At 30.6% G+C, this 13,306-nt stretch overlaps 1 protein-coding gene across 1 annotated transcript; it reads right to left on the reverse strand.

Moving 5' to 3' along the window:
• Positions 1 to 3,406: 3,406 nt before the first annotated feature.
• LOC106777641 (phosphoenolpyruvate carboxykinase (ATP)) lies at positions 3,407 to 9,519 on the reverse strand. The gene is made up of 13 exons (XM_014665303.2): positions 9,391 to 9,519; positions 8,966 to 9,240; positions 8,066 to 8,238; positions 7,282 to 7,435; positions 7,062 to 7,146; positions 5,835 to 5,935; positions 5,315 to 5,613; positions 4,934 to 5,107; positions 4,765 to 4,830; positions 4,180 to 4,358; positions 3,920 to 4,089; positions 3,642 to 3,810; positions 3,407 to 3,553 (listed from the first exon to the last, which is right to left on the reverse strand). The coding sequence occupies exons 2-13, from the start codon at positions 9,223 to 9,225 to the stop codon at positions 3,407 to 3,409; spliced, it is 1,977 nt and encodes a 658-aa protein (XP_014520789.1). The 5' UTR covers positions 9,226 to 9,240; positions 9,391 to 9,519.
• Between the last annotated feature and the right edge of the window lie 3,787 nt (positions 9,520 to 13,306).

Below are 13,306 nucleotides of genomic sequence, written 5' to 3' on the forward strand. Positions count from 1 at the left end.
CATCAGACATCTGCTTAACACCTTGCTTTTCAAAAGTCTTCACCAACCTCACGTCATTTGCTTCCAAAAGCTCACAACTAATACTTTCTTCAACTCCCCAATCACTAAACCATCTGAAGAAGTTGCATCCATTTTCACTCCCCAGCTTATACCTAGGGCAACCCCAAAACTGTTTCCCTCGATTCTTGGTGGTTCTTGCAGTCCTCAACACAGTCTTCTCTCCACAATGGCAGATCAGCGATGCATCTCCACGAGAGCTAACAGAACGCATATGCTTCCTTCGACAGTCATTGCAAGTTGAAGAGGAACAAGAATGCGCCATGGACATCGTTGCGTCTTGTAGTTTGGAACTTCCCTCTTCAAGTGCAGCCCAAGTTTCAACTCAAATGAACCCTAAATAGCTCGATCTGGGTGTCCCACTTTAGAACTTAAGCTCAATCACGATTTCATTCTTCTCCTAATTACACAATTATAAATATAATTACAAATCTTAATGAATGGAAAAAATGACACGTTTCATTCAACAGTGCCAAATGTCGCAAATCAGTAAAACGTCTACCACGTCAGCCAACACATCTGCAATAGTTTAACACCGTTAACGATTTTTAACGGGAAGGGTTAATTGGTTTCAAATTAACACTTAAAGGGACTTAATTGGGACGTTTTAAAAGACGGGGACTCAATTAGGAAAACATTACGAAAACAGGGACGCCAAAGTGGTTTTAACCTTTATATTTCAATGTGTTTCTGACAATTAAAGAAATAAATTAATTTAATATCAATCAAATTAATTAGAGAGTATATGTTGTAAAAACTATATTATATGTTAGTTGGTAGTTGATAAATCAATTTCTACATTATAAATTTTAAAAAAAAATTCTTAACTTAAAAAGTTTTGAGTCGATAAGATAATTTATTAATTATAAATGTTAGGTAACTGGTAAATTAGTTGGTAATTATAATGATTAATATTATTTTGGTTTTTTTTTTGTCTATTTTGTAAATGTGAGAATTATTTTTTTAAGTGTTCAAAGTAATTTTAATTTTCATAATTTATGCTTAATTTGGTTTTTTTTATGATGTCGTCTAAATCGTTAATGATATATAAATATTGTGTGTCATCAGTTCGAGATTTTTTATTTTTTATATTTTTTAATTAAAAAACATATCCACATGTTAAGTTAATATTGTGTTGCGTAGCAGTATCACATGTCAAGAGACTATCAATGTCACATGTCAAGTTAGTATTAATGTCACGTGTTAACGTCATCACTACATATCAGTGTCTTGTATTCTCTTCCATCCCAGTTTCATTATTGTTATTCAATTCATTTTTAATTTTTGTTAATTTTGTTCAATTTAGTTCCAATGTTAAATGTTAGAAGAATAAATTTTCATTATTTTTACAATTACATGAAATTCTTTTCATTATTTTTAAAATTAAAAGGATGACTCTTCAAAGTTTTTAAAATTAGAAGGATAATTCTTCATTATTTTAAAATTAGAAGAAAATTCTTTATTATTTTTAAAATTAAAGGGGGATTTTTTCATTATTTTTAAAATTAGAAGGAAAATTCTTTATTATTATTAAAATTAGAAGGAAATTTTTTTATTACTTTTAAAATTAGAAGGAAAATTCTAATTTAATTTTAAAATTGGAATCAAATTTTTTTACTATTTTAAAATTAGAAGAAGAATTCTTCATTATATTTAAATCAACACTAACTCTATTTTTTACATCTAAAAAAAATCAAACATAAATATAATAATTATATTTTAATAATATAATTATGGTTTATTTAAAAATATTGAAAATATTTAATAAAAATGTGAATTTTAATAAAATTAAATTAAGTTTCAATTTAAAGAATGACAAAATTAAGACTCAATTGAAAAAAGTTAACAAAAAGAATGGGATTAAATTGAACACTGTCTTGATAGGAGGTATGACATTGCCATGTAGACAAGCTTTTTTTTTTTTAATTAAGAAAAAATCTTAAAAAAATTAATAAAAAAATAAAATACTATGAAGTGACATGTGGTTCATCTTTTAGAAAGTGTCATGAAAAATATCAAATTAAACATAAATTATAAAAATTGGAACAACATTAACCACTCAAAAAATAATCACATATTAAACAAAATTGATAAAGATCAAGAGTGGTATAAATCTAAATATAAATAACACAAAACAACATAACTACATAAGTTTTATTATATAAATAGGAAAAAATATATTATGTAATTATAATCTTAAATTTTTTTCAAAAATAAGTAAATTATTATTGAACTTTTAATACTTTCTTTTATATTTTAAAAATTGTATTTCTGTTTTTCTATTGACAAAAGTCATTGTACTTAGATAAGTGAATTTAATGTGTATTTATTTCATTTATTTTCATAATTTTACATTTATTTTATTTCTTAATTTAAACTACTTCTTATATTGCATATCTTTTTCACAATTTTCATGGGATGTAACTTTTTTGCAATAAAACAGCAATCAGTTTAATTTATAACGTTAAAAATTTTTAAATTTAAATAATTTAAAAAATTAAAATATAATCTAACAAATACTAAAATTATTACAATAGTTAAAACAATATTCAATATCAATAATTGAAAATTTAAAAAGAGATAATAATAATAATAATAATAATAATAAACTAATAAATGAAGAACTATAAAAAAGATATTAAAATAAAAATAAAACAAATAAGTAAGAAACTGACAAAAACAAACTCGTTAGAGCAGCACCTAAGTTATTAGTTAAGTGTAATAAAAATAAACTATTTTAAAATACATTATTACTAAACACTTCTACAAAAGTTAAACTAATTTTTAAGCTAATTAAGTTCTATTTTATAAGTCATAGAGACAGAAAATTCAATTTCAAAATAAAATAATAATAATAAAAAAAACTAATTCGAGGCAGGAAATCTCGCATAATTAATTTATATTTGTTGTGTAAATAGATTTTCACATATAATTTCGTGGTGGAATGGTGTGAGTCTGTTAAATGGTTACATAGCATAGTTGTAAGAGAATAAACATTTTTGTTTTTTTACTTCGAATTTGAACCGTATCCATTTAGATTCCAAGATTCCAAAATTGAGCCATTGATGATTGACAACAGAATCTATCGAAGTTGACGAGGCCCGGTAAGCATTATAATTCTAGTGGCGACGATAAGAGAGCAATGACAGAATTATGGTCACAGTATGTTAAAAGCTTAAGGAGGTGAAAAAATGAAGATAATTGCAAAGGAAGACTTGAATGTAAACTGCATTCTTTATAAAGACTTGAATGAAATGTTCATCTGAACCAACCAAACTACCATATTATTCTAAGGCGACATTTTTTCTACCATCCTAGCATTCTAGCATCCCATCCACACATCATTGTCTCAAAAGATTGGACCAGCGGCGAGAATCTCTTCTGTCAGGTTGTTGTTGCCCTTGCCAATCTTGTGGCTGGTGAAGGTTTCAAAATTGTTCTTGAACAATCCAGCCAACTTCAGTAGCGTCTCCTTGTATGCCTTTTTGTTTGACCACTGCAATCGATAAAAAAGACTCCAACGTTAGAAAAAGACCGTGTCAAAGGAGAGAATAAAAAAGGTACATAGCTCTAGGATCACTAACAGTGTTCACTGGGTCCAGGATTTCAGAAGGTACACCCTCCACTTCGGTGGGGATCTCAAGCCCAAAAATTTCAGTCTTCTTGTACTCTGCATTCAGGAGACTTCCGGAGTGAATAGCATCAATGATTTTCCTTGTGTATTGGAGCTTAATACGACTCCCTTGACCATAGCTGCAGTTTGACATATGCGAAAACTTGGTGAGTTCTAGATTTCTTAGGGTACAAATTGCAGACTTTTAGGATCAGAGAGAAATTCAATTTCAATGTTATAATTACACACCTGCCAGCAGACCAACCAGTGTTAACAAGCCACCCGGTAGCACCGTGTTTCTGCATCTTTTCAGCAAGCATTGCTGCATATTTTGTAGGGTGTAGCATAATAAATGCTGCACCAAAACAAGCCGAGAATGTTGCCTGTGGCTCCTTTATACCGTCCTCTGTGCCAGCCACCTGAAGTTTTTGCAAGTAAAAGATGGTTAGAATTACAGAAGAAACAAAATAACATATATAAATAGTAAGGTAGGAATTTTGAAACATTACCAAAGCAGTATATCCGCTGATGAAATGGTACATGGTCTGGGCCAGGTTCAACTTGCTCACAGGTGGTAGTACACCAAATGCATCACATGCCAAAAGTATGACATTCTTTGGGTGAGGACCAACACAAGGTAACTTTGCATTTGGAATGTATTCAATGGGATAAGCAGCACGAGTATTTTCTGCAAAAAAAAAAAAATGTAATGCAATGATATTAACTATCATCAGGATGTCTTGTAATGGATGATTACAAGATAAATCTAGACGCAGCATCCAAAGATCCCCATCAAGTTTTGTCCTATTGCTTGATTAAAGCAATAACGTTAATGTTCAGTTGTTTATCTGTCATATGCTTGTCAATTCATTATTCAATTCCTTCCTCATCACTTCCGTGTTTGAGGAGGTTAATTTTAAGAAATGACCTGGTCTTATATATAATAGGAATAGATGTTGCTTCTCAATTACATCTTGCGAGTATGAGGTCAGCTGTTTCATTGGCAACACCATGTCACAGCTAAGTCCTATTGCTGTCAACTATGCAGTAAATAAATTAATCGGAGTCAACCTCTAGAAAAGATAAAATCTTACCGGTAACCGATTTGTCAGAGTAATCAACATCGCGATCATGCTCATCAAACACCACGTTTTCCAACACTGTCAATCAATCGGAAGAAAAACAAAAGAAAGTCAAAATGCATTACATATTTAGGAGTGATTAAATTAAACAAGTTAAAGTGAGTGCGAGATTGATACATACCTGTGCCAAACCTGATTGCATTCCAAATATCAGGTTCCTTCTCCCGGGAGAGATCAATGCATTTGGCATAGCAACCACCTTCAATGTTGGAGACACCATTCTCACCCCAACAGTGTTCATCATCACCGATCAAGTACCTATTATGGTCGGTAGAAAGAGTGGTCTTTCCAGTACCTAAAGCAAAGAGTATTGATAAAAAAAAAAAAAGGGACCCATTAGAAAAAGAGACAGAAGAAGGTAAAAGAAAGATCCAAGTATATATAATATATGTAAGAAGAGAAGCAGGAGAGTGTTATTGAGCAAGGCTGAGTAAGGGAAGGTAGGGTAGGGTGTGTGGAGCCACATTATACCGATGCAACCTTTGATGGGGCGATACTATACCTGAGAGTCCAAAGAAGAGAGCAACATCCCCATTTTTGCCCATGTTGCATCCAGAGTGAAGGGAGAGGATTTGACGCCTAGGCATGAGATAATGCATGACACTGAAAAGACCCTTCTTCATTTCCCCGGCGTATTGTGTGCCGAGGATGACCATTTCCTTCCTAGAAAGATTTAGATCTATGCTAGTGGAGGATGTCATGTAGTGAGTATAACGGTTACACGGGAACTGTCCAGCATTGTAAATAGTGAAGTCCGGAGTACCAAAATTCTCCAGCTCTTCGGGAGTGGGACGGATACACCTGTCACCCACCCAGTTATCCAATTGTACACTATACTAAACTCACATGCACTACTTCGGGGGAACCTCTTCCTCCATTCAGCAGGGATGTATATATTATATCACAACAAAATTAAGGCTTTCAACGTTTAGGGCACTTATCTGGCGGGCTTATACCTTTTCTCTGGATGGATGAACACACAAACAATTGCAATGCTAAATTATTCTTTAATTTTCACTTACATGTTGTGCATGAACAATGAATGGTAAGCTCTCGCAGACACAATCCGGACTTTGATTCTGTTCTCCGGGTCCCAGTTCAAGAATTGGTCATTCACGAACACCTGTCCATCACCAACTTATTTAGAATACTCCCACTTCGAATAAGGTATACTACTTCTTTAAGCAACAAATCTGTCATTGACTTAGACATCCAAATAATACATTCTTATTAATTGGAATCCCGTTCGTTGGAATCTCCATCCAGATAAGATCACACATGATATTTTGTAAAAGTATTTTTATTGTCCAAGCAAAGAATTAAACAATTGCTTAAAAATTCTCCTCCATCATCTTCGAAACATAGCCCACAAGGCTTAGAACAAACAAAATTTCATGGAATGCATGATTTCGTGAATGATCGTAGATCTAGTCAGAGCTTGTGACCCGAACTGGTGTGTAAAACATGAATTGGATGACAATCAAGTTTTGTTTATTTCGAACAAACCTGACCTCAATTAATAACGTGTGGGATTCAATTTTTAGGTTGAGCTAAGTAAATTACCATAAATATTTTTTCTTTTAAAACAAAATTATCATAAAAAAGATGTATTTTTGGAAGTTCAAATGATACATCTACTGACAAAAGGGTAAAGTTTTTGTACAGTGTCAACACCATAATCAGCCAAATTGTATATACTGGTGGTGGGGAGATTATATAAGAGGTAAAATGAACAGTTGGATGCTTTTCTAACGGAAGTAATCAATTCTTCACTAACATAAAAGGGAAATGCCATTCACATCACAGGCTTTGGTGCTCTGTATGGTGAAAGAAAAAGCATTTATGCTTATTCGTTCACGAGGCCTGGGGCTGGGTAATGATTTTCTGACTGAATGCAACAATTAGGATGCAAAATCACCACCAAATTAAGCAAGTAGGAAACACGATTCAATAACCGAATTCCAAGTAAATGACAGAAACACATGAAAACAGTGTCGTGTTATCTTAGGAATGACGCGAACTTTTCGCCCACTTGGACAAAACGACAACCTAAGCCCAATCCCCACGTCACCTTAAAAGCTAAGATGAGATATACCATGCTTTCTCTAATAACCATGACCGTTCTTTTAAAATATTAATTAAAAAACATCACCACGTTTTTCTAATAAAGTTTAATCACTGAGTGAGTGTGCATATCATCCCATCCCATCTGTCATGTATGTATGGTAATTAAAGAAAGGAGAAATTACCTTGTCCAAGGAGTTCAAGTAATCAACGGCTCTCTCTCTGTTCACCATGAAAGTGTGCTCGTCCATCTCGATGTTAGGGGAACCCCTGTAGAATACAAAATTTGGCAATTTCGTGTGTCATAAAGACAAGGAAAACATAACAAAAATAGAACGTGACAGAGATTTATAAGCCGCAAATATAATTCCACATAATTGGTAGCTGTTTAAACTTAGCACTCACTTTCCCCACCAAAGCTCATTCTCAGTGAGATCGTCCTTGACGACGCGCTTGTCCCTCGGAGAGCGACCTGTCTTGGCCCCTGAAAGTGTTGCCAATGCCCCCGTGGCAGTGATGAATGATCCTTTCTCATACTTGATCGCTTGCTCGTAAAGTTCTGCACCGAAAAACCAAACCGCGTTGAATAAACTAAACACTGTTTATAAACTTCTATGAATTAATTATCATGGAAACTTTAGTCAGATAAATTTCTATTAAACAAGATATTCATGGGATTTTGTCACGTCTATAGCATGAAGAGTGGGTTCAACGTTCCTTTCAGTAGGAAATTCTTCAAAATTTTGTCGGCCACAAAAGCCTTGGTGATTAAATTAAGTTAAACAAAAGTTGCCGGCAGTACCATAGTTTTTTTTTTTTTTCTGGTACACATATGCCCTCACCAATTTTACTAATCAACTTTATTAAAACTTAATTATCTAAATAACGAAAAAAATGAATATACAATAAAACGTTATACTTGGCTTGACTAGTTCAAAAACAATATCAGACGGGGTTGTTCTAATTTGAAAACTTATTCTTTCCCGTACAACGCAAGTACAAAATTGATAATAAAGCATGTAGCTATCAGGATATGAGTGACATCAATCAAAAGTGATTATTGAAAAGAGGAACATGACTATGCCGGTATAAGCACCATAGGAAGAGGTCTGCGTGGCCTTAATGATAATGTCAAAAAGAAGAAAATTCTCATCATCGTAAAAAGCATGTCATTGAGAAGGGGAAGTACCAGCAGGGGAGAGATTGTAGAGGACATGGGTAAATTTCAAAGCACTGTCGCTGACAGCAATGGTGGGAATGACATGATGGTGCACGTGAGTAACCTTGGTATCTGCCTTCCTAGCTGGGTCTCCCTTCACCAGTTGCGGTCCCGTTTCTCTGGTCAGTGACGCCAGAGATGCACTGTTTCAACAACAGATTAGAACATCATTCACAGTTTTAATTTTAATTTCACATATACACACGACAGTAAAACTCAATTGCTCGAGACCGCACTCAGATCGGGTCCCACTCCAATAAAGTCAATTCAATAAATCATCAAACTCCTGGCCACCGTCTGATTAACCTTACTTTTTTAGTCAAGGCTTTATGTTACACGTGGATCTACTAAAACAGCCGGTCCGACAACCTTTCTCCTCGCATTTATTCAAATTCTGTCTTAAAACAGATTTTCCGCCAGGCCATATGTTTGTTTCTCCACAATATTTTAATTTTAAATATATATAATAAAGAAAACAAATTTCGTTACTAAGAAAAAATAAAATAAAATATAGAGAAATGGATGAAAATATATATTATAAATTGTTACAAAAATAATATATCCTGTAATTAATTAAATTTATTAGACGCGGCTTCATAGATATTTTATACGAGTTTCGCTTAAATAATTTGTTAAACTCATGCTCCAATTCAACAAGTCCTTGTTAAACGATATCAGTTTCTTCTTTTTTTTTCTTTTTTAAGTTAATAGTTGCTTAGTAGGAAATACACGTAAGAATATTGTGTACAGATGAATGTGAAAAAAAAAAAAAAAAAAAAAAAGGAGAAACTATCTTTTTTCTTGTTTCGTCTTTCTTATTTTCCGACACCACAAACGTTGTAAATGTGTGAAGAAAAATCTTATATATACCTGATGGACTGGAGTTGCTGCTTATGACGATCTTCCTCCGAAAGGGTGGCGAAGGGAGCCTGAGACCCCGTAACGGGTGTGGTGGGTGCAGACCTCTTCCTCTGCAGCGAGTGAAGCTCGTCAATGGTCTGCGCCTTCACGGTGGGAACGCTGTCGTCGTGACAAATCCCGTTATGCTTCTTTTGTGTCTGAATCTTGGCCAGTCCGTTCTTAGCTGTCCCGTTACCGTTTGCAACGCTGCCATTTCCGTTGGACGCCATCTTAAGCTTTCGTCTCTGGAAAAATTAAAGAAAATTAGGAAGAAGATAAAAATAAGGCACAGTAAAGCTTGAGACAGACATGCAGGTAGGGTTGAAGATGAAAGATAAAAAAGCAAAGGAACATTGAATAAGAAGGTGTGAAGAAACAGAGAAAGAAAAGAGTACCAGAGGTTTGGAACGTTGCCAATACGTAAACGAGGAAAGCTAGAACAGAAGGACAATGAGGTGCAACTTTACGTTGAGAGTCAAGGCAGAGGTAGTTGGGAATGGGATGGGAAATTTAGAAGGATGAGGTGTGCCTTTTATAGGCTTCAGTGGCACTCATCTTGACCATACTTGAGTGAGTAACCATGGTTATCAAACCATGGTTAGATTCTATCGCTAGCCACGGCACGGTTTAAGCGGTCAAGTGGCGAAAAAGTAAATTTTCTCTAAATCTAATAATGGAGGAATTGGAGAGATATTAGGTCCTTGAGAGTAGATAGCTATCGTCTGCTCCTCCTATCCGAACTAGCCAACACTCTTCCTCTTCTCTCATTAAACACCTTTTAATTCATTTTTAATGTCCTTAAAATAACATTAATTCTTATCTTTCACATAGAACAAGATCATTAATTCACTGTCTTGATACAGATAATATAATTACTTATTTAACTAATGATAACAGAAAACACATTTTATTTTATAAATATTCCATAGCTATTTTATATATATAACATATATTTATTTATTTATTTAATGGTATCATTACTTGATGAGTTTTTGAGGAAATTCACATGAAACATCAACTCAACTCATTCATATTTTTTATTTTTATTTTCTACTCATAATAATAAAACGATATGTTTATTTTTCTTATTTCTGTTTAGATTCATATGTCTCATAACTATTTCATAATACATTAAAGCCATAGAAAGTTAATAATTAATTAATTTTTTTAAACTAAGTCTATTATTTATGATAAAATGTAAAATGGAATATGATTATATAATTGTATAATTTTTATTATATAAATAAATTTTATGCTTTTAAAGAATATATTACTACATATTGTAATTTTTTTTTTAACCAATTAAATTAGTATTATAAAAATTAATATTTACGTTTTTTTTTAAGTTTTATTTATTTGAGTAAACTATTTTATTTAATTCAATTTATGTAATGAATATTAATTAAATTTATTTTTTATAAATTTTAAATTTTTATTACTTAATTTTTTATTTATTTTTATTTACAAATTTTATTGTGTATAATTTTCATATTGTGGAATAAAATACTTATTACATTGATTTGAATATTATATCTTTTACGTGGATCAAACAATCCCATCTCATAAATTAATAGTCTCTAGTTAGTTTGTTGGTTTTACTAAATACTTTTTAAAATTTATATTTAATTGATAAATTATGAGAAATAATTAATATCAAAGTTAATAAATTTGTTATAATAATTTTCAGAAAAATATTATAAACTATTTTACGCTTTCACTATGCGGAATTTTCTTTCAATTCTTATTGGAAGACATTAAAAATACAAACACGACTAAAATTTACATATAACATTTCTTGTGCATTAAAATGTGTTTAGCACCACAAATTCGGTATAAGAGAATGAAATAAAAAATAAATAAATAAATAAAAAAAGAGCACAATTGATTAACGTGTTTAAAGATGGGATACTTTGCGGACAACTTCATCTAAATCTGATGTGGCGCTACGTTTGCGCAATTGCTACCAACCATGACTAAGTAACCAGGATGTCCATCCCATGATTCCTATAATAAGCAAAATTCATGAACGTTTTCCTTTTGACAACTACTTAAATACAATTTAATTCTTTTTCATTTATAACACCCAATTCTCACAATATAGTATCCACACATTCTTTCAATATATTTATATATAAAATAAAAAAATGAGTTTGCTCCAAACATAATTCTATTAGAATTATTCATCATCCTGTCATTTATTTATAATAATAAGGATTAAAAGATAGTCAGGACTAAAATTAGTATTTTATAGACAGTTGTTTGAATATATTATTATAAAATCTATAAATAGAAAAATTGATTATTTGAATTTTTTTTTCTTTTAAAAAAATCATCAACTCTTTAAAGGTATTCATTTCAATTTTATTTTTTTTCTAAGATTTTTTATAAATCATTTATTTTTTTAAAATCAAAGTGCATCGTAAAACTTATATGCTATTGTGTATAGTTATTAGAATATAAGTTGTAGAGTAGCATATTAAGTTGTAGAGTAGCATATCATATTGAGATTTATAGTCATAATTTTTTGTATATCATTAATATGTTATAATTATGTATTTAATTGAAAATAGTATTATGGATTGTATTTTTGTGTTGTGAATATTTTGGTTTTATATACAAATGTTTATATGATAAAGGGATGTTAAAAAAAAGAATTATTAATAAAAAAATGCAGATTTAGACCGCTCTTATGATAAAAAATCGAGATAAAAAATGGTATATGGTCTAGATTTTGGCACCAACTACTATCGTAGAATACTTCATATTTTAAATAATTACTTAATTTTAAGGATATATTGTCAAAGACTTTTAAAATTAAAAAAAAAAATTATTTATAATAGGGCATATTCTATGACAGTGTTTTCCTATACAATCGTTGTCAAAAACCCAGGTTTTTTTTGTTGGTTTACTACTTTGAACATTAGTGAAGTGAGGAAAAAACCCACACTTTTTTACCTTGGTTCCTAACTGAGGTTAAAAACTCACATTTTTTTCTTGCTTGAATATATCTCGATTCAAGAACTGTTGTCGTTTTCCTTCGCTGCATTAGCGTCAATTAACCAAAAGAAAATTGAACCTCACATTATTACATTAAATATTAGGTGACATATGTTTTCACTAAGTCATTTAAACACGTAGGTGACATATGTTTTCATTAAGTCATTTAGACACGTAAAGTTTAAAAAATGAAACAATTAATGAGATTGAGGTCAATTAAATTTTTGGATAAAATGTGAGTGTTGTATAATAATCCAAAAACTAGTGTTAGTTAATTTTGTTTTTATGTAAAAAAAATACAATTAAAGTATTTTCTCTTATAAATATTGTACAATTGTGCTCTTTGATAGATGAATGAAAAAGTCTCTTATTTCTTGATATATCTTGTGTGTGTGCTCTATTTGAGTTTTTTCGTCCATAATGTTTAAATGCTTTTAAATAATAAAATTGGTATGTCTTTCATTATTTTATTATATTTGATTTATATATTGTACTTGAATATTATTCTAATTGTAATGAAAAATCGATTGTGATTTATTAAAATTTAAATCGAGATGAAGTAAATATGATTAATGGTATGCAATGAGTTTTAATTTAGACTAGATGTATATGAATATAAGGTGATTTAATTTTGCGTGTGAAATATGGTATGACATGAACATTTATTTTAAAGGAAAAAATATCATGTTAAGAGATTGTAGGTAGTATATTAAATTTGAGATTTTGAAGAAAATAATCATGACTCTACTAATATTAAACTCATAAAAATATTAGTTAGTGATAGTTCATAGATATTCATATGACTTAGTTTACAATGTGAGAAAAAAAAATTGTGTCAGATAAACCATAGCTAGTGAATTTATCATTTCATATGAAAGGACTAAGTTTTTCAAAATATAACTATATTGGTTGACAAATGTAGATCTCTAAGTTTAATTCAATGTATAAGTCTTTTAAAAGTAGAGTAAAGTGTCTTTATTGATGTGATATCAATACTTTATTATATGAGAGGTAGCCACTTGAATTATACCTGTGAGATACATGATTCTTTGTTGTGATATGATTAAATGAATGAGTATATTGTTTTAATAATATTCATTAATGAATTGTAGAAATATAATGGAATTTTTTAAAATAATTGTTTATCTTTTTTTTTTGTTTATATTATATTTTAATTGTGAAAGTTATGTATTATACGAGAATTGGAAAATGTTTTAAAGGAATAATCTCAATAATGAGAGATTGAAGGTAAATATAAATAATTAATTACATGATATTTTATATATATATATATATATATATATATATATATAT

Source organism: Vigna radiata, chromosome 11, assembly GCF_000741045.1.
Source record: "Vigna radiata var. radiata cultivar VC1973A chromosome 11, Vradiata_ver6, whole genome shotgun sequence".
In the NCBI taxonomy this organism is placed as follows: Eukaryota; Viridiplantae; Streptophyta; class Magnoliopsida; order Fabales; family Fabaceae; genus Vigna; species Vigna radiata.